Genomic DNA, 26,614 nt, shown 5'->3' with positions numbered 1-26,614 from the left:
GCTCATCAGAGAGAAAGAAGGGGTGTTTTAGCCCTCTGAGTCACAGGGCCTGCGATACCTTAAGTCTCGGAAGATGACCACCTCAGCCAGTAGAGTTACTAGTTCCCTGTTGGAAACCTTGTGTGAAGACATTGTGTACTATATCCAAGCCTCTTCCTTCACCTTGAGAAAGGCTTGTAAATCATGTAACATGCTTTTGGAAGGAAAGAGGATAGTAGATCAAGAAAGACATTTTGTTCCTCATTCTGGAAGATTTCTTGGTTTGGGAAAGCCATTATTTCCAAAGGACAGTCCATCTTTAGTTGAGACCTACTTAGTGTTCTGATATCAGAGGCTACCTGCGGCTCAGCTTTCCAGGTGTACCAGTGAAGAGGAGAGCCCTGTATTTTTGTTGAAACCTTTGAGAAAGCTACTTCAAGTCTGCTAAGGGTTTAGCTCTTTGTACAACTTCCAATACAGTTTCGGAGCATTTCTCTCCTCTTCCTAAATGTGGCTTTTTCTGTCAGTAAAATAGAGTGGTCAGACCACCAAGTAATCTGTGGTTTCCTTGTGGGGCTGGAACTTGTCTGAATGAGTCAGTATAGTACAGTTCCCTGTTCTTTGTCCACCAAAGGGCTACGAATGCTTCAGGTTGCTCTTTATTTTCAGAATCCAATCAGCTAGAAGCACACAACAAAGCAGAGAATAGAAGAAACCCAGCCCCAAATGGAGTGCAGGTGGTGTGGGCATCCAAGGCAGCTGGCTTCTTAGGCATAGGTGGTAACATATTGGGGCCCCATGTTCCCAAAGTAGGATCGCTCCCACTCACTCATAAGCTCAAAGTGTACAGGACGATGACAGAAATTGCATGCAGCCACAGACACATCCTGGAGGGGCAGCCCCACCTCAGTCCAGGCTAGCAGCAGCTTCTCTGAAAGGGGATAAAAGAAGAGGGAAAGAATTAGTTAAACGTGGTCTGCTAAAACCGTTGTTGCTACAAATGCGCCAAGATCTTGACTCCCACAATCCTTTGAGGGAACTTGGGTCCAGAAGTGAATTTGGTTGTTTGTTTCAGTGTGACCCATGAATGCCACCATTTGTCTGTTGATGCTGAGATGTAAAAGACGGGAAATCATGCCTATGACAGGATCAAAACCATGCTGTACTAGCCTGTACCACTCCCTACATAAAGGACATGTATAAGCTCAACAGTGAATCTCTGCTTAGAAAACCCTAACCTGATAAAGATGACACTAAAAGTAATCATACTGTGGTATCGATGTTGTGAGGCAGGGTAGGGGCCGCATTCCTGAGGTGTGTAGGGACCCAGAGGAGGGACTGTGACCCAACTGTAGGAAGTACTTCAGGTGTGTGGCTGGTCTCTGTTTTAAACGCCATTTTTTTCCCCCATCCCTTGCTGGTACGATCTAGTCTTAGGTTCTTAAACACCGTCTGTGTGCTGATGGTTCTGAAGTTTTTATTTCCAGCTTTCCTAGAACTCTGTGTCAGTTTCCAGACTTGTAGCGTTTCTGCTTGGCTGCCTAATAGCTATATCCAACAACATGGACACACCTGAACTATTCATATCTCTGTCCTCCATATGACTGTTCTGCTCACTTTTCTGCCACTTACCTATACCATCCATCCACACCCATCTTCTTGTTCCCCCAATATAAGAGGACTATTATTTGCCTTGGACTGTTCTCTGGGATGTCCATTGGATATTTACCCAGCTAACCTCTTTGTCTCCATCAAATCTTTTCTCTAGTGTCACCTCAATGTTTTCTGCCCTTGCCATTTCAAACCTGCGGCCCTTCTCTGAGCCAGTGCCTGCCTGCAGTACATATTGTCACCCTTTTGTGCTTTATGTTTTCCCTTAACACTTTGAACCAGAGTGCTAATTGATTGATTCATTTTTTTAAAAATTAAACATCCCTTTCGACTAGAGTTAAGCTCCGGAAGGGTAGAATTTTGTATTTTGTCTATTAGTAGGTCCCTAGCACAATGTCTAGCCCGTAGTAAGTACACAATACATATTCATTGGACATAGCTAGAGAAGTAAAATGCACATGGCAGAAGAGAGGACAGGACAGGGCAAAAACAGCACCACGTACACAGCACTGACTGTCATACTGAGGAGCTTCAACTCTGGTCTGTAGTCCAGGGGTCTCTACAAATGTGGGGCTACACATCCTCAGCAGTATAAATGGTTTAGCAGGTCCCTCCAACCTGTATTTATTTGTATATTATGGACATTTGTTGTTGTCATTTTGCATATTAAATAGTGATATATATTCTCAGCCTGTGGGTCATCTTGAGTCTCTTACTTTAGATAGAGGTCGCTGTTCCAGAGGATAGATTCTAAGAGCTTAGAAAATGCAACAACAGGCAATGAAGAGGTTTAGGAAGTGGAGCAATATTTTGGGGTTTTAGAAAAACCTCAAAGAGACGCAAGGAAATGAGGGGGAAATATATTGATATATTTTTAAGAAATAGCAACAGAGAAAGGAAACTAAGCTTGAAAGAAGTTAAAGAGAAGATGTGCAGGATTTCAGGATGAGTTGACTATGAGATCGAGTAGTGGAAGAAGATGTCTCTAGTATGTCTTTCCTGCATAAGTGAGCACTCAGAGGCCTAAGCACTGAGAGCTCTCTGACTAAATCCCAGAGCTAGAGAAGAGACTAAAGCATCCACTCATAGAAGCCTAGTAGTGGCCGGGTGGTGGTGGTGCACACCTTTAATCCCAGCACTTGGGAGGCAGAGGCAGGCGGATCTCTGTGAGTTCGAGGCCAGCCTGGGCTACAGAGTGAGTTTCAGGACAGGCTCCAAAGCTATACAGAGAAACCCTGTCTCAAAATCAAAAAAAAAAAAAAAGCCTAGTAGCTATGACCACAGAGGTAAGTCAGGACCCTAGTGTCTATGTGATCACGAACCAGTAACTTTTTATACTTCCACTTGTACAAAGTACAAAATGAAAATTATAAAAGTATCTCTAGCCTGTGTATTAAGTGGGTTAATACATTTAAAGCAGTGCTTGTCATAGGTTAATAATGGATATTAGGCAGCTTTATTTGATATTTTTAAGTGAATGAATGGATTAATAGCACCTAACTATCTTCTTCAGATTATCCTGCCTATGTGCTAGACAGAATGACTTGTCAGTACATGCCCTCTGCTTTCTATCTACTTAGTACTCTTGGAATTCTTTTAGTCTAGAATCTTAGCACTATGTCCACATGTAGTTCAATGTGGACCACAAAGACTTGCTCAACTATAAATCCTTTCTAGTTTTGCTCGTGTTCCATAGCCACTCAGCTCATCATATCAGACTAGTCTGTATCTGTCTCCTCTGCCATTGATTGCCTGCATATATTTCACAGAGCAACTTCTATGTGCTAGGTTCTATGTTAAAAACTACACCATGCCAGCGTGCATACAAGTAACATTATATGGAATCAGCAGGTTGTATTTGAGAATATGTATATATACACAAATACATATATGTATGCAGTAACAATTGATGAAAAAGGAAGCCATGAATTTGAAGGACAGTGAGGAGGGGTAAATGGGAGGGTGTGTAGGGGGGAATGGAAGGGAGAAATGTCATAATTAAATTGCAGTCTCAAAAATACACCCCAAAGAAATACAGTAAACATTGGGTGAATATACCAAAATGTCATTTTTCAGGATAAAACCCAAAGTACTCAGCTCAGCTCTACCAGCCTCTAAACCTAGTCCTTGTTTATGTTGTCTTTGAAGCTCATAGATCAACACCCTCTCATCCTACTATCTATCCTCCATTCCAGCAATTCCTTTTTTCATTGTTGCTTTTGAGACCTGGCCTCCTCAGTCCATACACTGGCCTCAAACTAGCTGTGGTCAAGAATGACCTCCAACTCTTGATCTCTCCACTTCCAGCTCCGAAGTGCTGGGGTTTGGGGCATGTGCAGGCAAGCTCAGCTGTTACTGTTTTTCACATGTAGCGCCTCCTCACCTTCCTCCTTGCTTTTCCTTGTGTTCCTTCCTCCTCTCAGAATACTCCCTATCAACCCTCTTCTTTTGGTCCCAAACCACTCACTAGTAAGGTTCAGCTCAGAGGTCCCATCCCCTAGGAAGTCTATCTTAAATCCTGAAGGTTAGGTTAGTGCCCTCCTCTTTGCTCCCACAACTTCCCCAGGTACTCTGCTTCTTAATCTTTGATGTCACCTGATATCGTTGTTTGTGTCCACTATTATTTGTGTCTCTGATTTCCCTAACTAAACTAGAGCCCAGTGAATCTATGGGCTGTTTCCTATTCATTTGTGACCCTGGTATAGAGCCTGGTAGGAAAGTGTAGACACTCATGCTGACTACTTACCCACAAAGTTTTCCATCATCTGAGGGCTGTGGTGGGGGGAGGGTGCCAAGCGCAGCAGCTCCTCACCCCGAGGCACAGTTGGGTAGTTGATGGCCTGCACATAGATGCTGTGCTTGGAGAGCAGGAGATCACAGAGCTTGCTGTTGAGTGCCGCATCACCTACCTGGGCTCAAAAGAAAGGCCTTTCAGTACCACTCACCCTGGGCCACCATTGCACACTAGCTCCATTAAGGAGGTGGAGGGAACCAGATCAAGGAACACTGAATTTGGGGACAGATTGTTTTTTCATAAAGGGCCTAGGCAGTGGCAGCTCCAGAATCTCTATCACAGGGAGACCAGAGCCAGCAATGAGATTTGAAGGAGGGATAGAACTGGTATCTTGTCTTGATACTCTTTGTACAACAAGCGTGTTGGTTAAATTGGCGTGGTTGGAAAGCCAGGGTACCTCTGGGCTGCTGTCACTAGGTTAATTTAAAAATTAGACAGTTAAACAGAGTGACTCTAGTTGGTCCTCTGTATCTCTGTTCTTCATTCAAGTATTCACCCAGCCTCAGATTAAAAAGAAAACATTCAAATATCTAATTTATGGACTCTCCTTGTTGATACTTCCCAGACAATACAGTTTAGTGGCTAAGTAGTTTTTGTTTGAATTTGGTATTATTGGTGATCTAGAGAAGATTAAATGTATCTTGGAGGACTGAGTAGATTATATGGAAATGTAACACTGTTTTGTACAAACTGATGAGAACATTTACGGATTATGATATGGACCGGTGATATGAGCCGTGGGCAGGGCTGGAACCAATCCTTCATGGTTACTATTCTTTCCTTCTCATCCACAAAATTGTCACAAGAAGTGTCCTTCTTACACCCTGACTTAACTGACTCACATAAATAGATGTCCTTTAAGAAAGGAGCAGTGGTTGATTTTAGAAGTAGGAAACATTTAAACACAGCTAGGGATCCAAAGTACCAGCTATTTCTATGGCTTTGTTTTTTAACCTCAATTGTTAGTAACAAGTATGTTTTACAGTATAATCAGGTGTGAGTATATACAAACCTGAACAAATTGGCAGCTTTTACTGTGTGTTGTATGCTCCAACATTTTCTATTCTGTATTTCCCGATTTTTAGTGCTAAGTATAACCCACTAAACTGATTTTATGATCCACTGACAGTTTTTATAAACAACTTAAAAAACACTAAATTATAAGCTCAATATTGTGAGGATCAGAGCAGTTTAGTAGTAGTGGGGCAATGATTGATGCAAAAAAGATAGGTTAATCTATATTGGCTAATTTTTCAAAACAGGCAGCAAAGTCTATATTTGTGGGGGAGGGTCATAAGAAAGCAAAATGTTGATTGAAAGGGCAGGAAGCAGTTTACTGGAAATAGGAAGGCTCCCGGAAAGGGGGGTGGGGAAGGCAGGGGGCATGATGGGTTTCTTACCCTGATGGGGATGATGTGGCTGGGGCAGGGGATGACGGGAAAGCCCCTGTCCATTAGTAGCTGGCGCATATGCTTGACATTGCGCTGGTGTGCCCGCCTCAGGGCTTGCCCCTCCTCTCCCTTGAGTAGACGCACAGATTCTAGAGCCCCAGAGAGCACCATTGGAGGCAGTGAAGTGGTAAAGATGAAGCCTGCAGCATAGGAGCGCACCATGTCCACCAAGTCCCGAGTGCTGGCGATATAGCCACCGACGCAGCCGAAGGCCTTGCCTACAACCAAGTAATACAAGTTATGCATAGACCTGATGATCAGACCCCAGAGAGGCAGGGTAAGGCCCCAGGTAACACAGGCAGGTACACTTCCTTCCCAGTCCACTGTGCATCTCTCCTGTGCGTGTCAGAGTTGATAGTTCTGTGGTTCTGAGATAGGACTGCCACATACTGCCATATGTGCTGACTAGATAGGCAGGAGCAGGGTGGGGACCTTTAGTTGGTTACGGCCTAGAGAATAACTAAGATGAGACTTGGGGCTGGTGTTGGGAGGGAAACAGTTTTCTTATTCTAGCTGAGTCCAGCTGTTTGGTCCATTTCAGGAACCTTTTAGAAAAACTTATCCAGAATTTCTCAGTGACTGTACAATGCAATGGGAAAGAGATGATTTGGTAGGACAAAAGCCTGGGATAATAAGTTCTTTCCAAACAACCCCTGTAGCTGTAAACAGGAAGAAGAAATAGGTCTGATGGAGGCCACTTCTCTAGATTGCATCTAAGGGAGGCCCAAAGTGTTTGCTCACTGCTGGCTAGTTTTATGTCAACTTGACGCAAGCAAGAGTCAGCTGAGAGGAGCGACCCTCAATTGGGAAAATGCCTCCATAAGACTGGGCTGTAGGCACGTCTGTAGAGCAGTTTCTTAATCAGTGATTTTGGGTAATGCCACCCTGGGCTAGTAGTCCTGGGTTCTATAAGAAAGCAGGCTAAAGAAGCCATGAGGAGCAAGCCAGTAAGCAGCCCCCCTCCATGGCTTCTGCATGAGCTCTTGCCTCTAGGTTTTCACCTGGTTTGAGTTCCTGCTCTGGCTTACCTCTTCCTGCCTTGGATTCTCTCAGTGGACTGGTTCGGGATATGTAAGCCAAATCAACCCTTTCCTCCCCAAGTTGCTGTTGGTCATGGGGTTTCATCACAGCAACAGTAACCCTAACTAAGACACTCACCAAGAGTTCCAGAGATGATGTCAAGCTTGTGCATAATTCCATCACGCTCCCCAATCCCTGCACCCCGGGTTCCATACAGTCCTACAGCATGGACTTCATCCACGAAGGTCAGGGCCCCATACTGGTGGGCCACATCACACAGTTCCTCCAGAGGACAGATGGCACCTGAGAAAAGCCCAGGGAAAGGAGTGGGAAATCATAACCCTTCCCCAGCTCCATTTCCTATATGGAATTGACTGTTTTCTCATTTAAGCCTACTCTGACTTAGAAAAAGGTGTTGTAGACAAGGGGGAAGGTGTCTGCCCTCATTTGGGAGTATTCCAAGCATCAACCATTTGAACCCCACTCATACCCCAGTTCTTTGTGATTGTGTTCACCCCCACCCTGTGTATTTCCCCATTCTGTCATTATTTTTACTTCATTTTGACAATTTTGTTTCTATCATTTGTAGCCTCTCTGCTGCCCCCATCACTTCTGGGATTATACATTTCTATCTAGAGGTGGCAGTCACTATATTATACCTGTGTTTAACTTGAAAAACACCATGTTCTGCTCGAATTTACTATAGCCCTCCCTTGAGAGCTGCTCGCCCCCTTGGCCAGCTACAGTTGATAACCTATCAACATCAGTATTCTTCACTGGCCCTCCTTGTGTCTGTCTGTTTGGATTTCTGTCACTGTCTTCTTTGGTGTCCATGCTTGTTTCTGTTTCTCTGTCTCTGCCTTTCTTCTCTTCTCCCTCTGCTCTAGCTCCTTACTTTCTCACCTTTTCCTCAGTGTGTTCCTTTCTTCTGCTTGCTTTCTCTGTACCCTTGTGTTTCATTCCAAGTTCCTTTATGTTTCTGCTTTATTGAGTTTTCGGGTCTCTGTGAGGGTGGTTTTTCTCTGAGGAACCTCTTCCTCAGGTTCTGTCACAATGTATCTAATTAGAAGCTATGTCATAGTCTTCCATTTTCCATACCTATTTAGTATTTTTCGTGCTATTTTAGATGTCATCTGAATAGACTTTGTGGCCATTCTTAATTTTCTAAGACCATACAACTTCTGCTATCCCTCTGCTCCCTGGAAATTGCTGAGGTAAAGAAAATTGGAATACAGAAGAAACTTTTTCAGATGGAAACAGGGGCCCTGGACCAGGAATAAAACCTATAATGGGGGAAAAGGTAGCAAACCATAAGGACAACCAACAACAGGAGATGGAACTTGAGACAAGACAGTTGTGATGATTCTGGTATCATTTCAGAAGCAGAAATTCACCTCTAGACTTGACAGGTTAGGCAGTTTCCACCAGGAAAATAAGGAGCGGTTCATTTGCAAGCAGAACCAGTGTGATTGCAGCCATAACTTTCACTAGGAAAACTGAATAGTTGTTCCATGTTAAAAATATGCAAGTGTGCTGGTTTTACTTTCCTCATGGTTGTAGAAATGTGCTCATGGGCATGACAGTGAGCACCTTGTGTGTGTGAATTCATGTAGTGTTCAGGGATATTCTTGTATCATTACCGGCATTTTGCAAATCAACTAACTGCAATACAAGGCAACTCTGAAAACTCGCACTAGGGGCTGGTAAAGTAGCTGAGCAGGTGACAGTGCCTGCTGCACAGCTTGGTGACATTTCCAGAACCTGATAGATTTCCACAACCAAGATGGAAGGAGTGAACCAACTTCACAGAGTTGTCCTCTGACCTCCACACGTGTGCTGTGTCATGGGTGCCCACATACAAATGCATAATACATACATAATAATAGATACATCTTTTTAAAAAACTGTCTCAAGCTAATAGTTATGCTAGTATTTGAACATGGACAGTTTGTGATTGCATGATATTTATGGTGCTTGTGGTTGTATAAATCAGGGAATACCAAGGATCCTCTCTTGTTTCACTTGGAAAAGTGGCACCTTGACACGAAATGAGGACCTCTTCCTTTAAGTAAATCCGGAAACAGATACCTAAACACATGACTTCTGGTGCACAGCTCTGGGCATCATTTCAGTTGTATAAGAAAGGAGGGCAGAATAAAGTCATTCATTTCTGTTAAAGTGTAATAAATGGAATGACTTCCATCACCTACAATTCTACAACCAGACATTTTACCCTGGAGAAAACTGGGGCTCAGAGAGTTTGAAAGTTCCCCAAGTTCACACAGATATTATATATCAAAGGTGGGAGTTAAATCCAAATACTGTCTGACTCCAGCGTTTCCTAGTGGACCATGGAATCCTAGGCAGGAGTCGGTAAAATTTGCCCCTGTAGAGAGCAGACACTGCCATGACTGACTTACATATCATTCCTTATGGAAAGAGTGTCATGCAGGGAAATAGAGTTATTTGTGTAGCCTAGTAAGAAAATAATCACTTTGCCATCAACTTGATAAGGCACTGAAACAAACTTTGATGCTGTTTGTGGACTTTAGTTTCTTTATGTATAAGAATGTAATAGCTTGTACAATCCTTCCTCCCAAAAGAAAACCCACAGAATCAACTAACCTGGCCTCATAGGAGCTCACAAAGTTTGAACCAACAACCAGGGAGCCTGCATGGGACCGACTTAGGCACTCTGCATGCATGTGCCAAGTTATGTAGCTTGCTCTACTTATAGGACTAAGAGTGGGAGCAGGGGCTGTCCCCAGTGCTTTGGCTGACTTTTGGGAACCTATTCCTCGTACTGGGTTGCCTTGCCCAGCCTTAATACAAGGGGAGGTGCTTAGTCTTACTGCAACTTGATATACCATGTTTGGTTGATAACCATTAGAGGCCTGCCTTTTTCTGAACAGAAATGGAGGAGGAGTAGATTGGGGGAGGCAGAAGGGAAGTAAAAGGAGGGAATGAGAGGAAAGCGGGGTGGGAAACTGGGGTTGGGATATAAAATAAATAAATAAATTTGGTTAATGAAAAAAGAATGTAATAACTGCCTCTCCTTTGGCATTTGCTACTTGTATGACCTGTGGCTTCACTTGTTCATGTCTCAGTTTCTTCATGCAACAACAATAACAACAACAATAATAATAATAGAACCTACTTCATAGACTCATCATGAGGATTTAGTAAATTAGTACATGTAAACTATGAATAACTGCATAACATACTAAACACCATATAAATGTTAGTTGTTATTATCTTCATGTTTTTGTGAGATAGCAATACTAGTCAACGTGCTCTCAAACACATACATACATACCATCCATGGAGTGAACAGTCTCAAAGGCCACAATTTTGGGTGTCTTGGGATTAGACTTCTCAAGAAGTTTCTTCAGGTGGTCTGGGTCATTGTGCCTGAAGACAAACTTGGCTACACCACTATTGCGAATACCTTGGATCATGGAAGCATGATTGCCTGCATCGGAGTAGATCTCGCACCCTGAGGAAATAGATGTGTAATTGTTAAGCTTCTGTCTCAGTACTCCCACTTTACACTCCGTGTGTGGCCTGGCAGAAGAAAGACTAACCCCTTTCCCCTCTGAAGACCTGCTCTTCTTCCTCCTCCTGGGTTAACCTTTGTGACACACCTCTTCCTCCCTTGTCACAACTCCCCTGCCCAGGCACTCTTACACTCCTCCCTCCAAGGACGCGTAGCCATGACCTCTGACTATCTTGAGGGGAAAGAAAATTAAATTTCCCAGGCATCTTAAGTCTCTCAATGACAGGGTTTAGGTTCATTCTCCTTGACACTTGGAAAATCAAAGCTTGAAAAAGGATTCACAGAGAAAGTTTATAGACTTGGACTGACGCTACTAGGTTCTCGCTGGACCCCTTGACACTTCACCTTTTCCAGGTAGCACCCATCTGTTTATATTACAGGGAAGGATGCTTATCAGGTTTCACTGTTAGACTCATTCGCAGCAAAAAGAGCACAGAATGACCGGGTGACAAGCTCAGCACCACAAAAGGGTTTTCTTCAGGACAGGAGTACAGAGAGTCTTACGAGGCTACACTGGGAGGGTAGGAAGGTGTGGAATGTGGGGAAGGGATTTATCTGTTCCATAGAACCCTCAGATTTCACAGACACCAAGGAATTGTGGTCTTTAATAAAATAAGGAACAACTTCTATTTGAGAAAAATGAAGCATGGTTTCTTCCAGGACTTGGCTTGCCTAGCTAGAAGTTTCTTGAGAGCAAAGCCCAAACATTTTTATCTTTATATCCCTTTGTTCCCAGTATAAGGTACATATATTGCTAAGGAAACATTTTTAATGACTAATAACTAATTTATAAATGGGTGAAAGAGTAAGAGAGATGTCAAAAGATGAGATTTAAAAGATATATGTGTGATAGAATTCAGTTTTTGTTTTTTGAGTTAGAGTCTCATTCTGTAACCCAGACTAGCCTGTAATCCACTATGTAGTAGTCCTTTGGACTCAGCCTTCCAAATACTATGATTGCAGATGTAGATCCATGCCCTTCTTAAGATTTGGTTTAGTTAGAAGCCATGATGTAGAGTTTACATTTGATCCTAGGGCCAAGAGGGATCCATTAAAGAGTTTTAAACAGGAAAAGGACAGAGATAGATTATATAATGAAACGTTGTTTTGAAGGTGAGTTGGCAAAATTGTCTCAGGGACTTGAGAAGCGAGTAGAGGTTAAGGAATGTGGCAATTTAGTGGCCTCTCTCTGAGCACTTAGATGAGCCCAGGATTGACATAGATGTGGAGCATTGGATCCATCTGAGATTCAGACTGATAGAAGGCATATGCGGGATGACATAACTGGAGGTGGGAAGATGGGAAGAAGGGCTCTAGTGCATAGTTGAAGGGGTGCCTTCAGCAAAAGGGTATATTTCACGGTAAAGTGAAACAGTGAAGAAATGTCGATGAACAGATAGATTCAGAGGTTGCATGTCAATAAGTAAGGAAAAGCTATCTAGTGATTTCTGTATTATTTGTGTAAGACCTGGGTTATTTGTTAGAGTGAAGGATGCAGGTAAAGGTTTCAGAGAAAAGTATTTTTAAATCTCATGGAGACAAAAGACTGTGTATTAGAAATGATGATTTTATGGTGTTACCGTTCTGTGAGGTTAGGCACTGTTGTTCTCTTGGTGCTGGCCCTCAACCTAGTGTGGTAGGAGTGAAAGCAGAGGGATGTAATCATCCACTGTTAAGACTATGCATGGCGAGTGAAAGGGAAGAGCAGAGGAAGCAAGTGAACTCAATAGAGGGGCCGCAAGTGAGACTGGATGCTCTATTGCAGGACACCAGCCTTGAACAAATCTCAGACCTTGTGCTCACCTGGCAGAAGCTTGGCCAGTGTAAAGAGAGTAGAATCGTTCGCCACAAAACAGGAGGAGAAGAGCAGGGCTGAGTCCTTCCGGTGCAGTTCAGCCAGCTCCTGTTCAAGTTCTACATGAAACTTGCTGGTACCGGAGATATTGCGAGTACCACCAGCTCCAGCTCCATGATTCTGCAGGGTCTCCCTGGCCCCAAGAAAACAGAAGAACAAAAACAAAAACAAAACCTTGTTAAGCACTGAGCAAATATGAAACCCCTCCTTAATGTGATCAGTGCTAATTTAAGTAGTCCTGTGTAAATGGTGTCCTGAGTAAGTGGTTCTTAACCTGCCTAATGCTGAGACCCCTTAATACAGTTCCTCATGTTGTGGTGACCCCTAACCATAAAATTATTGTCATTGCTTCTTCATAACTGTAATTTTGCTACTGTTATAATTTGCAATGTAAATGGATATGGAGGATGGTTATAGGCGAAACCTGTAAAAGGGTCGTTCAAGCCCCAAAGGAGTCATGACCCACAGGTTGAGAAGCACAAAAGTAGGGAAAAAATGAGAAAGATAGAGATGGAAGTAGAAACCAGATATAGCCTGGTGGTGGTGGTGGCGCACACCTTTAATCCCAGCATTCGGGAGGCAGAGGCAGACGGATCTCTGTGAGTTTGAGGCCAGCCTGGTCTACAGAGTGAGTTCCAGGACAAGGAGGGCTGTTACACAGAGAAACCCTGTCTAAGTCCCCAACCCCAAAAAGAAACTAGATATAGCTTGAATAGTTTAGAAAAGCTAAAGGAAGTCCTGTCTCTCTTGTCCCCTGCCCCCCTCCCACACCATTCTATACTTCGGTTTCTGGTTTATGGAATCAGGGAGCCTTTCTTGATTTCCATTATCGTCCTGCACAGCAAACATAGTAGTTGAGAAACTGTGATGTGTTGACTGATTTAGTTTGCATCTGAGGACTAGATATACTGGGGAGACCTTGTACAGAAGAGATGGTGGTGGGATTAAGGTGTCCACTGCTAGTGTGGCTCTCGATCTTTAGATGTGTCCCACAGCTCATAGTGCACACTCTACTACTCACTGTATGGCCTGCAAGACACGAGGGTGCCTGCTTACGCCCAAATAGTCATTACTACACCAGACTGAAACATCCTTGGAGGCCATAGATGCCTCGGAGAAGTGTTGGGCAAAGGGGTAGGCATCAGCCCAGCGATTCACAGTCTTGAACACACGGTAGGTGTGGTCCTTTTTCTTCTCCATGATCTTGTCTCTGAAAAACTGATCATAACCGAAGACCTGGCTTCCTGAAGGAATAGAAATAGAGATAAGAATAATTCAATTCAAATCTCTTCCTGACTAGTCTTTATTTTACTCATGTTGTTGATTTTGAGTTTTCTAATTCTCTTCCCATGTATTATCATTTATTTGCTCAACAATATCTTACTGGTTCTCATTAATTCTCCTTTTTCTTCTATTGTTTAATATGATATACCTATATGCCTGTGTGTATGCAAACCTTCAGGTGTGTTCATGCTATGATGCATGTGTGGAATTCAGAGAACAGCTACAGACGCTCTTTCCACTCTGTTTGAGACAGGATCTCTGGTTCACGATGGCATGCAGCAGACTAGCTGGCCCTTCAGCTTCTAAGGATTTTCCTGTCTCTGCCTTCCATCTTTCCCCAGGACCATGCTGAGATTATCAACACGTGTGCTGCATTTGACTTTCATATGGGTTGTGTGCACTCAAATGCAGGTTGTTGTGCTTGCACAGCAGGCATTTTACCCACGGAGCTCACCCAGCCCTGGTTCCCACTATTTCATTCAACCATCCCTTTGCTTACTCACTCATTGACTCAATAAGTCATTCACAGATTTAGTCACGCTTTCCACTCTTAGCATGGCCTCATCTTTCTTTCCAGAGTTAGTGTGGAAGATGCCTTCCAGGAGTGACTACTTCAGTCTCAGAGAAGGAAATATTGCTAGATCTAGTTTTTACTCATGTCTCCTCACCTGATAGCTATGTGACTCTAAGCCAGCAAAGAATCTTCTCTACTGCAAAAAGTAAACACAAAACCCCCCCACATATCTTCCAGTTGGTAAATGGGCTGGTGAATTGAATAGACAATTCTCAAAAATTCAAATGGATACTAAATACTTTCCATCCTTAGCCACCAGGGAGATGGCAGATTTAAACTACTTTTCAATTCCATCTCACTTCAGTCAGAATGGCTATTGTCAGGAAAACAAATGACAACAAATTTTGGCAAGTGTGCAGTCAAAGAGGAACTCTTATACCCTAAGGGTGGGCATGTAAGCTGGTACAGCAACTATGGAAATCAGTATGGAAGTTCCTCTGAAAAGTAACAGGGGTTAGAGAGATGACTCAGCAGCTTGTGCTGCTCTTGTAGAGGACCCTCCATCAAGTGTTCAGCAACCACATCAAAAGTGGCTCACAACGTCCTGTAACGCCAGCTCCAGGGGATCCGAAATATCTGGCTTCCAAGGGCACTATCACACAGGTGCATGCACACGCAAATCATGCATGCATGCATGGTTTAAAAATGATAAAAATAAAACTTCAGAAGAATCGATTAAAAATAGGACTACTATGTGACGTATCACTCCTGAGCATAAACCCAAATGACTCTAAGTCAGCATACCACAAAGATACTTGCACATCCATGTTATAGCTACACTGTGCACAATCGCTAGCAAATAGAACCAGCCATCAACAAATGAATGGATAATGAAGATGTGGTACATATAAAACTATATAATTTTGTGCAGCTATAAAAAATGAAATTATGATATTTGATGGAAAATAGATAGAGCTGAAAATCATTATGTTAAACAATATAAGCCAGACAGAATGAAAAATGTTCCATATGTTCTCTCATATATATGTGGGCCCTAAATTTAAAGTTGTGTATATAGTGTATGTGTTTGTACATGTGTATTTGTAGGTCAAAAGCTAGAAAGAGGACCATAGGTGGAGGAACAGATCTTAAGGGAAGTAGGAAGTAGAGAAGGCAATAGAATACATGTAATAGGAAAGCAAAAAGAGAGAGCCAACTAGTAAAAAAGGGGAGCCAGGTAAGGGAGGAACAAATGAGAATGAAATATAATAACACATATGTATGATGATGCCATGCGAAACCCATTACTTGGTATGCCAGCCAAAAGAACTCAATTTTTAAAAATCTTTAAAATTCTTTCTTTTTGAAAGGATCCTTTTTTTGTTTTAATATCCTCATATGTAGAATGGAGCTTAGAATTCTTTCCCTGCTTAGTTGTGAGAATCCTATGACAACACTATTTTGTATATGGTAATGAAAGTATCAGAAGTATAATAATAATACTGGTTGTAATTAAAAATAGCTAGTATTTTGTTATATTATCATAGCCAGCACGAATGGATGCCTAAAACATGTAAAACTTACTTCCAGGAGCCTTAAAGATGTTATTTCATTGATTTCTCACATCAACACCATATGGAAAGTTCTAATAGTCTCTGTATTTTCCATTTGAAGGAACTCAGGCATGAAAAGATCAGCTAACTTGACCAAGGTTATATAGCAATTAAATGCCCAGCAAGTAAGTGACGCATTGGTTTAAATAATGAAAAAGGTAAAACCGTGAATTGTCTTTGGGTATATTCATATGGATGTAAAACTAGCATGCAGTCTAATTGGAAGAATACAAAAGCAATAGAAACAACCTGAATTATAGGTTCTTGATGAAATGAATAATGATACAGCCACACTACAAAACACACTTCGGCCATTAATAATTGTTATGCAGCTCTGTGTGTGTGTGTGTGTGTGTGTGTGTGTGTGTGTGTGTGTGTGTGTGTGTGTGTGTGTGTATAGCCATAGGAAGGTGTGCCTGGGAGAAAATACAACAAAAAGTTAATGGGAGATGGTAATTTACCCTTTATTTTCCTGTATCACTTAAAAATAATTCCTTATTCCTATATTAGAAAAATGAATCAAATTCCATTATGAAAAAATGGATATTGGAGATGGAAAGGGAATTTGTGAAGGGTGAGAAACTTTGAGGGAAATATGGAAAAGAAATAATGGAGGTAAGCCTAATTTTTAATGAGACCTCGTAATAAGCTAGAAATACTACATTAGTATAAGTGTGATTTTATTTTTCCTTATAAACAATTGAGGTAAGTGTTTGAATGAAGTGACTTAGTTACGAAAGCCATGATCCAGCAGCACCAGCACTAAAGCTTAATTTTAAAGTCTCTTTGGTTTAAAATCTTACCATTTCCTATCCTGTCCTATGTCATACACCCTTTCAGTAGCTACTTCCTGTTCCCAAGCCCTTTATTTCCATCTTGGCAAACTCACCAGTCATGTTGTTCTGAATCAGGTGTGTAATTGCCCCTTCAATCTGCTCTGGATCCTGGAAACTAGGGAATGGTTGGCTTGGGATGGTTGAATCCAAGGAGCTCAGCAGGTCTGAGAGGGAATATGGAATTCATTGGCATGAAGAGAGAAAAAAGAAAGTATTTGTTGTCCTCTTTAGGTTCAGTGTAATGTATAGAAATTCAAGTTTAGGAAGTATAGACGCCTCCTGGAGAATGTTTTTGCAGAGTAAGCTTTCACTCATCTCTACAAGTAGCAACTCCTAGAATGTCCAGAACCTTCTATAAGGTGACTCACACTTGCCACTGAGAGTTCCCTTTGCATAAGGTAACCAGGAAAGGCCCCCTGGGCCCTGCACTTGAGAGGTTGGTGCATTTTAGTCTTCTGAACATCATTAAATTTTCATCTTTGCCGGGCGGTGGTGGCGCACGCCTTTAATCCCAGCACTCGGGAGGCAGAGCCAGGCGAATCTCTGTGAGTTCGAGGCCAGCCTGGCCTACCAAGTGAGTTCCAGGAGAGGCGCAAGGCTACACAGAGAAACCCTGTCTCGAAAAACCAAAAAAAAAAAAAAAAAAAAAAAAAAAAAAAAAAAAAAAAAAAAAATTTCATCTTTAACTTTTTTGTTCTTAGTGATAACTCGAAGTGGTCTGTGAAAGATGTCAATAGGATGGCCGTCCCTTAAGTGTAATAGTCTTGGATGCTCTGGCCAGGTTGTCCTTGAACTCTATACCCTTATAAAGAATGATTTATTGACAACAAAACTTTATTTGAATTTGTTTTAATAAAATTGATAATTCAAAATACTTTTCAGGGAGTAAAGGCTAATTACTGGACTGCATTGTGTGAAAGCTAAAGGATGTATCTATTCTTTAGCCCTTTCCTTCATACAAACCTAGACTCTCATAATATGGTCCTTCTAAATTTGGGATTCCAGCCTTTTGGATTCCATTTAGCTGCCTGGGAGAGAGGAGGGCCCATTTTAGACTGACAGCTAAAAGTTATGGGAGTTTGCATGTGTATGTGTTGAGGTGGATGCACTTCAGTGCCTGGTCTAATCAACTGCCTATTCTGGCTCCCATGCAAAAGGCTCGGAGTGCCCATCCTAGAATGTATACTAGCTTCCCTTGGATTTGCTTAGCTCAAGAATATGATAAAGTGGGATCAATATTTAGGAACAGAGGTTGGATAGGGTGGAGGTTGACTCCAACCTGTCTTGAAAGTCTTGACATCCTCTTGGACTTCTGGAGCTGCCTTCTGCACAATCTTGCTCTTCCCATCTTGGAGTTCTGACATCATGAAAGGACAATGGCTCTTGGCCCAAGATGGAGAGTCTAACAAAGGTAAGAGAGTAATTGGAGGTTCATTCTTAGTTATACATTGTACTTAGCCATGGTTATTGGGTCTTAATGAATCCCAGAGTCCTATTATAGGCTATGATAGAGACAAGGAGTTAAATAAATCTGGTCTTATTGCTGGCAAAATTTCTAAGCAGGGAGAAGTAGCACACACTACCAGCACCTTGGGAACAGTGGAATGGGAGAAACAACAGGACAAATGAAATCTAGACAATATAAAGGATGAGACGAAAAGTTGGTACTGGATAGGCTAGGGACTAGGCAGGCTTTGCAGAAGCAATAATGCCCAAATTCAGTTTTGAATGAGAGGTATGGGAGGAGATAATAGTATAGGAGAAGGTCATAGGTCAAATGCAAACTCAAGGAATCATAGGCCAAGAAAATTGATTTGAGCAATTTTAATCTCTTTCAGCATGGATGAAGTATAGTGTGTGAAGAACATGAAAATAAGACTATAGCAGTGGTTCTCAACCTGTGGGTCACAACCCTTTGCGGGCATATCAGATATCCTGTATATCAGGTATTTACATTACAATTCATTGGTACTTTTGTGTGACTCCTAACAGTGGGAACAGGGGCTCTCTGACTCTTACTGGCTTTTGGGACCCTACTCCTCATACTGGGTCACCTTGCCTACCTTAATACAAGTGCTTAGTCTTACTGCAACTTGATATGCCATGCTTTATCTATATCCAAAGGAGACCTGCCCTTTCCTAAACAGAAACAGGGAAGAGGAGTAGATTGAGGGTGGGAACAGAGGGGTGTGGGGGGAGGGACATGGAGGAGAAGAGGGAGGGGAAACTGCAGCTGGGTTGTAAAATAAATTTATTAGTAAAAATTCATAACAGTAATAAAATTATAGTTATGAAGTAGCAATGAAGATAATTTTATGATTGGGGTTATCATGACATGTTATGGTTGGGGGTCACCATGACATCAGTAGCTGTATTAAAGGGTCACAGCATTAGGAAAGTTGAGAACCCCTGCTCTAGAAAGACCCTGGCAAAAGACACAGCCTGGGTATATTTTCTTAGGTCATTTCATTCTGTCTTGACATTTTTCATACTAACTCTCCAAGCTCTTAAGGAATGATATCAGACCTGGACCCTTGTCTTTATGACCCCGACATTCGCTTTTGCCAATGACCTCTTCTTACCTCCTCCAGCCTTGGTTGCCTTAAGGTGGATTTGAGAGCAGGTTGGTCCATAGGTGGCCAGGATGGGGCAGCGTCCAATACCAAATAGAAACTGGTAAGTCTTAGCCGCTTTGCCTAGGACGCCTGTGGGGCCCCGAGAGAGCACTGGGCAGGACCGTAGCAACACAGCTGCTGCCACCATCTTGAGCCCAAAGTCCTGTAGAAATTGTGGAAGAGGTGAGATTTCATCATGAGGGCCTGGCCAAAAGCCAGGTAACTCATGCCTGTGGTTAATTCTCTGCTTTAGTTTCCCACTCCGTTTGCTGCCTTTCTCAGAGGCCCTCTTGTTATCCTTCTCAGAAAGGACCCCTGATGTTTAAATGGGAGGGAGAAATGAGAAACACCCTAGATAAAGGGGCAAGGGAGAGACTTCTAAACAGGCCAGAAAGCCTGGATTCTGACTCACTCTGCCACCAGCTGCTCAGGGATCCTGAGCATCATTGACATGCCTCTGGGAATGGCAGAATGACACCTGACAATCAACCTTTGATCCACACTTGAAGCCACTGTCTTCCCAAGACTATTATCCTCAGCAAGGTGGGATGGCACACACCTTTAATCCCAGCACTTGGGAGGCAGAGGCATGCCCATCTCTGTGAGTTCAAGACCAGCCTGATCTACAAAGTGGGTTCCAGGACAGCCAGGGTGACACAGAGAAACCCTCTCAAAACACAAAACAAACAAACAAACAAAAGACTCTTATCCTGAACCAAATGAAACTTTGGCCTGCTAATGCAAACAGATCCCATTCGCCAGAGCTCCTGAGGATGGATAGTCCTGCTGTGTCCTGAGAATGTTCTACCAACGAGGGAGAAGGAGCCTGAAGCCAGCTGTCAACTTAAGGAGATCCAGGAAACAGGAAAGCGCAGGCATGCACCCAACAGGCTGTGTACCACCAGGTTGGTATTTTTATATATTTGAATTTTCTCCTGACTTTTGGTTAAACACAGATAAAGGCAGAGGTGAAAATAAGACCCAAGAAGGCTGAAAGACATAATCTGTGTAGGTCAATGATGAAGACAGAGGCCAAGGTAAAGAAAGATAGGGGGAAATCCATAGAAAAAGACAAAGCAGGTGACATATGTCTGTCAGGGAGCATTGTCTGAATGTTGGAGTAAGTTAATGAACAGGTATGATCTTCAGTAGAGAGAGAAGGGAAGTAGGGATGAATCAAGACAACTTCAGAAAGATAAAAGAAGAAAGAAAGGTGGAGGAGGAGGAAGACCAGAAACTGGGGAAGAGAAAGCCTTCACAGCTTGAAGGAAGGGCACAGGGTAGACATAAAAACAATGGAGAGGAAGACTGGTACTGAAAGACAAGACAAGAGGATGATGGGCAACCAGGAAACAGGGAGAGATAAGAAGCCAAGAGAAAGAGAAGCAGGGAATGTACCAGCAGGGACAAACAGAGGGACACAAAGGGGCTGTCACGTAGCAGGAGAGGGGACTCTAGCAAGGGCAGAGTGGGACACCAAGATAAAGGGGGAGGGTTAGACAATACAGACTTAGTGGAAGAGGACCATGGCCCTACTGGGGATGCGGGGAGAAACTGGACGAAAAAGAGAAGTGGGTTTGTTAAAATCTCCAAAGATCAAGAGACAGTGATAGGGGCAGAAGAGACAGCTCAGTGCTTAAGAGGGAGTACTGTCTTCCAGGTTTGATCCTGAGCACTCCAGTTGTGTGGCTCACAACTGCCTGTCATTCCAGCTCCAGGAAGTCTGATGCCTCTGGCTTCCACAGGCCTGGCATTCACATATACACACCTCTACACAGATCCACACACACACACATCGAAAATAATAAATCTATGTTTAAAAGGGAAACAGGTAGGTATAGGGGAGGAAGAAGCCTATAAGGAGGTAAGATTGAGAGATAACAAAATGAAAGACAGAGAACAAGAGTGAGAAACAGATTGGAAGAAAAGGAGCCAGTTGGAGAGCCGGGATCAAAGGGTGGACAAGATAAAGACCAGTACAATAGGAGAGATAGGAGGGAAAGTGGGAAGACTGAGGCCCAGTTCTGCCAAGAAAGCTACTGAGTACAATCCAGCAGCCCCTGCAGTGTATAGAGCCTTACTATGTGAGGGACAAGGGAGTACGAGGAACTCATGGCCTATCCTGTCGGTGACTTCCTTCATCTCCCGAATCTCACAGAGCAAGCACCCACCTCTAGCAACCCGGTCATCTTTTCCACCTTAGAACATCCTCCCTGTCTCCCAGGCTTGTCGCAGCAGCCTGAGTTAGTTTGTGGGCCTGGGCATATGGGCCCTGGAATGGTAAAAAGCAGGAAGCTGGTTGGAAGGATTAAATGAAAAAACAAAAACTAAACTAAATACATGTGAACCCTTGAGCATAAAAAGTTTGATTTTCTTATTTAAATTCTGGCTTCCTAGCTTCTTTGTTCAATGTTTTGGGGCAAGGCACTCCTCCTTTCTGGGTCTTGGCTTTGATGAGTTGTCATATGTGAGGTAATTATGCCTACATCACATGGTAGGCCATTGATTGGATCCAGTGCCTACCTCATATCTGGAAATAAGAGTCTCCCTTCTGCCTGCCTGTCTGTGAAGGCTAAAGCACCCAAGGCTGAGCCTGCAGACCATAGATAAAGCCCCCCAGAGTTTATCGCCTCTGGGGTCTGGCCACTCCCTAAGATGAGCCCAGGGCGTGGGAGAGAAGAAGAAACCCTTCCTGGAATCACGTCTGAGCATCTGGCCCAGGCTGGCTCTGGCAATCTGTAGTGAGTCAAGATGGATGAGGTCCTTGCAAGTTTCTACAAATGTCTCCAACATCAATACTGACAACAACAATTGCAACAACATTGAAGTATGTAGTGAGAAGGAAAGGCCTTGAGATTAGAGGCAAAGTACAGTCCTGCCCTGAAATGATGGTGGATTGAGGCTTGCTTCCCATGTAAAAAAAATGAAAAGGTCAAGTATACTTATCTCTATGGAGCTATTGGCCATAATGTACTGAGGGTCCTGGGGAAAATACAGAGTCCTTCTTGACGTGGATTGAATTCTTGAGTTATTTTAAAGCTTCAATTACAACTTCTCTTGTCCCATCCTGATCTTCCTGAACATCATTATGACTTACAACTTTGTAGTGCAGTTACTTTGGACTCTGTGTCCACTGCAGAACACTACTTAATATGAGATGGGAATGACTGAAATTAAATAGAGGAAGCATTTTAAACCATTGAGAGTATTAGGAACATAGACTCTTAGCTGGGCATCTTGACATATACAGGAAGCTGAGACAGGAGGATCCTGAATCCCATGCCTGCCTGGGCTGCATAGTTCCAAGCCAGTCAGGACTTAGTAGCAGATCTTTTCTCAATAGCAAAACATCCACTATGGAGCCAAGGAGTCACATCATGAATATATAAGGCCAAGAATGGAAAGTTGGAGATGAGATTTTTGTCTCACTCTTACTACAGTTTACTATGTGTAAACTTGGGCTCCCCCCTTCAACCTCCCCTACACCTTTTGAACCTTAGTTTCTCCACAGACATTGGATTAGATAGGAAATTTCATAATTTCCCTTCTGGTTCTGATATTCAAATATTAACAGAGCTCTCACTGTTACAAATGCTCTACATTCATTGACTTATTCAGGCCTCAGGACAGTGCTGTGAAACTGAGGCCCCAAAACGGCCAATGACTCATCCAGGTCCCAGAACTGGTAAATGAAAGAAGCAGGCTTTCAACCTAGGCAGTCTGGCTCAAGAGAACCCTAACTTAGCCACTGTGGATCTGTGATCCAAACATTACATATTTTCTTAGCTGAAGGCTGGACTCTAGACACCAAGCCACTCTGCTACACCAATACGGGCCCCTTTACTGTACATTTATCTTTTATGACAAATGCTTCCTCAAATGTTCTAAAGTAGAATTTGAGGTACTATTGAACATTTATTAATTCATTCCATCATTTAATGATTTCTACACCCCAGTGCATAGAAAAGATTGCCAAGTATTCTTAAAACAAAATCAAAGAGATAATGATGAATTTTCCGGCCAAGTGGCATCATTACTCAAAGGTTTTCCCTGCATCTCTCCAGTTCTACAATTTTATGTCAGCACTCCATTTACAGCCCCATAGGCCGGAAAGACCAGCTACAACTCTACCCCTGTGGAAAGACCAGCTACAACTCTACCCCTGTGGAAAGCCAGAAGCCACTCTTAAGCTTTCTTTCCCGTCTCCCGTTACTTGTGGCCTGCTTTTAAGATCATTTCATCTGAAGGAAAGTCCGCTACTTCTTCCAGGAGCTGGCAGCATCTGGCCTTGCCTCCCCTCCTAGTAACCCTCTTTCCTACCACTGGAGAGTCAGAAGAGAATAGAAACAGGATTTAGATCACAAAAGCAAAGCCAAGAGATTGGGGGAAATTGTGGGCAGGCCCCTTTGCTGAATGATAGACGACTTGCCTGGGATCTCACAGTGAAGTAAAACCGAGACATTCCAAGTCTCTTGCCTTTCTGCACAATGACAGCATTCCTCTTCCACCTCCTTCCCTTTATTTCTGCTGATTAGTCAACTTCTCAGTTTCTCCCGTCCTGCCTTACCATTCTTAACCACCCCCAGCAAACCCTCCATTTTTCCTGCCCTAGGTCTGCCTCCCCCCCCCCCCCCCCCCCGCCCCGGCCCCCAAGGCTCTGAAACCTTGAGCTCTGCTCTAGGGCAAGCAGACAGAAAAGGGTCAAGTGGGGGGTGGTGGTGGAGAATTTTGGAAGAAATGTTAAGATGCCTTCTAGAGAGAGAGAGGAGAGGAAGAGAAAGAAAAGACAGAAACAGAAGGAGACTAATAGGGAGAGTTGAGGAAGGAGACAGAAAGGGAGTGGGTACAGAGAAAAGTCCATTGAGGAAAAAGTAGGAGAAAGCATGAATGTCAAAGAGTAAGTGAAGTGAGATGAATGGTATTGAAAACTAACAAAAGAGAGGGGAAAGGAAGGAAAGCCCAAACCAGAAGAGACAGTTTCAGTGAAACTCCAGAGTCAGGTCTAGTCACCCAAAGTCACCATGCAGCAGTGTGGGTGGGAGCCCTGAAAGTCCTGCAAGCAGCTCTTACCTGTTGCCCTGCACTGAGGACGAAGCAAAGACGGTGAGTGCTGCGGGCTAGGACGCCCGGTTTACCCCTGCCTCTGGCTCAGCCCCGCCCACCCCGCCTTCTGCCTTGGCCCTAAGGTGTCTGGTCTCTGCTGAAGATAAAAACCCAAGTAGTCTCCTTTCACTTTATCACTCGCGGTATCCTTTCCCCTTTCTATTTTCTTCCTCTTCTCCCTCATTTGATTTTGAGATCAGATCATCCATATAGAGCCAGGGCACCTTCGGCAGAATCACACCTCTGAACCTTCCCTTCCCTCAGCCATAAAGTGCAGCAGTAAAGTCCAGAAAGGCTAGTAAGTGGAGAGGGTCCTGAAGTCAGACCTAAAATACATGTGCTCTTAAGCGTTCTAGCTGCCAGCCTCCATGGGAAGCCATGTCAGTTCAAAAGATGTTGCATCACTTCAATAAATGTATGAACATTTGGCAGAGTGCCTAGTCATTAATACCAGCTAGTGTTGATTTAGTGTCATTAGGTCATTACTCTGTACCCCACGCTGGTAATTGCTTTACATCGATGACGTAGCCACATAAGAGCCTTAAGACAGAGGCACTGTTATCTCTGTGTTACAGATAAGGAAACTAAGGCTTGGGAGGGGGAAGAAAACCTACTGATAATTACCCAACCAGCAAGTCCATAGCCCAGCTGCAAACTCAGAATGTACAGTTAAAATTTTGGACTTCTCTGTTTTCTAGTACCTCTTCCTTATCCCTTTTAATTTTTTTCTCTCATTTCTTATTCTTCATTCCTTTCTCAAGCCTAGAGCAATGGGACTATGTTATAACTAGGTAATTTCATCTCTGTAGCAAGTTGTTACCATTAATAGTATATACATAAATAAGATGATGTTCAACATACTATGTGCCATTTCCTTTTTCCACATGGCCGTATGCCAATAAACAATGGAGGTCTTTCCATATAAATCCACTGTTTAGTGGAGTTGTCATACTAAGGCATCCAAAGGTATGATAATTCATTTAAACATTCCCTCATTGATGGAAATGTAGAACAGTCCCAGGGGTTCCTTAGGAGTAACAGTGTAATACATAACTTTGAACATTGGTGAAACTCTTCCTACCTGGGCCTGTGAAACGGCGCTGCAGGTAAAAGTGCTTGCAACGCAAGCCTGCTCACCTGGGTTCAGTTCCTGGAAACCATGTCAAGTTGGAAGGAGAGAACCAACTCCACAAAGTTTCCTATGACCTTCACATGTTCTGTAGTTGCCCCTCTCTCCTACACACATATAAAATAAATATAATTTTAAATAATCTCTGCTACAAAAGCATAAAGAGATTTCAATGTTGATATGTCAGTTTGCCCTATACATACGGTATATTTCCCCACCAAGTGGTGAGCGGGGAAGGAGAGGGATACACACACACACACACACACACACACACACACACACACACACACAGGCCAGGGAGAGAATTTACCAGCTCTATTGTCAGATGCATAAATCATTGGTAAAACTGTACATACTAGAAGTACCTATTATCTCTGTTGCTTTCATTGTGTTTCATTATTAATGAGATTGGACATCTTTTCACACATTTCCTGATCATTTGCCTGTTCCTCATCTAAACCACTCAATTTACTTCTTACCCATTTTTGGGATGAGTTGACAGTATAAAGGTATGTGTTCTGGAGTCAAACTCACCCACATTATAGATTATTAGCTATAGCAGTCCTGTATGTAGTAAGTATATTGTCTTAATTAGGGTTTCTGTTGCTGTGATAAAACACAAAGACAACTTGGGAAGGAAAGGATTTATTTCATCTTACACTTCCACATCACAGTCCATCACTGAGGGAGGCCAGGAAAGGAACCCAAGGCAGAAACTGATGCAGAGGCCATGGAGGAGCACTGCTTACTGGCTTGTTCCTCATGGCTTGCTCAGCCTGCTTTCTTATGGCAACCAGAACCACCAGCTCAGGAGTGGCACTGCCCACATTGAGCTCCACCCTCCATCAATCAGAAAATATACCACAGGTTTTTCCACAGGCCAATCTGGTAGCATTTTCTCAGTTGAGGTTCCCTCTTTCAGAATGACTCTAGCTTGTGTCAAATTGACATAAAACTAGCCAGTACATCTATTAAACCTTTTTTCTGTGCTATTTGTTACCCAGTCTGGATTCATTCATTCATTCAATAAATGTTTATTGATTGCCAACCAGTGTAACATTGTGGAGTTGGTGTGCTAAGTGCTGAAAATCCTGCTGCATAGAATTGGAAAATGTGGGTATGTTGTGGTATAGTTAACCATCTTTTAACAATTGAAGATGGTTTCCAATTCTTCTAGAAAGTATCTAAAATAGAGATACTAAAAGTGGGAAAAGGTGCTAGCCACCAAGCCTGACGTCCTGAGTTCAATCCCTG

General features: G+C 43.0%; 1 protein-coding gene and 1 long non-coding RNA gene across 4 annotated transcripts in view; one reads left to right on the top strand and one right to left on the bottom strand.

The window, feature by feature from the left end:
- Window positions 1-616: 616 nt before the first annotated feature.
- Window positions 617-25,553, bottom strand: Alas2 (5'-aminolevulinate synthase 2). The gene is made up of 11 exons (XM_052755588.1): window positions 24,199-25,553; window positions 19,096-19,291; window positions 17,793-17,915; window positions 16,567-16,677; window positions 13,288-13,510; window positions 12,215-12,399; window positions 10,172-10,351; window positions 6,994-7,158; window positions 5,785-6,053; window positions 4,337-4,499; window positions 617-910 (listed from the first exon to the last, which is right to left on the bottom strand). Exons 2-11 carry the CDS (start codon window positions 19,274-19,276, stop codon window positions 747-749), a joined length of 1,764 nt encoding a protein of 587 aa, XP_052611548.1. The 5' UTR covers window positions 19,277-19,291; window positions 24,199-25,553; the 3' UTR covers window positions 617-746.
- LOC128121403 (uncharacterized) overlaps window positions 17,811-26,614 on the top strand; it is a 94,787-nt gene continuing 85,983 nt past the window's right edge. For 2 of the 3 annotated variants that reach the window (XR_008222205.1, XR_008222200.1), the window contains exons 1-3: window positions 17,890-18,459; window positions 19,105-19,189; window positions 19,552-20,033. This is a non-coding gene — a long non-coding RNA (uncharacterized LOC128121403). Of the gene's footprint in view, window positions 18,460-19,104; window positions 19,190-19,551; window positions 20,034-26,614 lie in introns of all 3 variants that reach the window. The other variant, XR_008222193.1, reaches the window with a different exon arrangement.

This window comes from Peromyscus californicus, unplaced genomic scaffold, assembly GCF_007827085.1.
Source record: "Peromyscus californicus insignis strain IS unplaced genomic scaffold, ASM782708v3 Scaffold_10__1_contigs__length_136768540, whole genome shotgun sequence".
In the NCBI taxonomy this organism is placed as follows: Eukaryota; Metazoa; Chordata; class Mammalia; order Rodentia; family Cricetidae; genus Peromyscus; species Peromyscus californicus.
The sequence above is the reverse complement of the archived record's forward strand: the minus strand, read 5'-3'. Positions and strand labels throughout refer to the sequence as shown.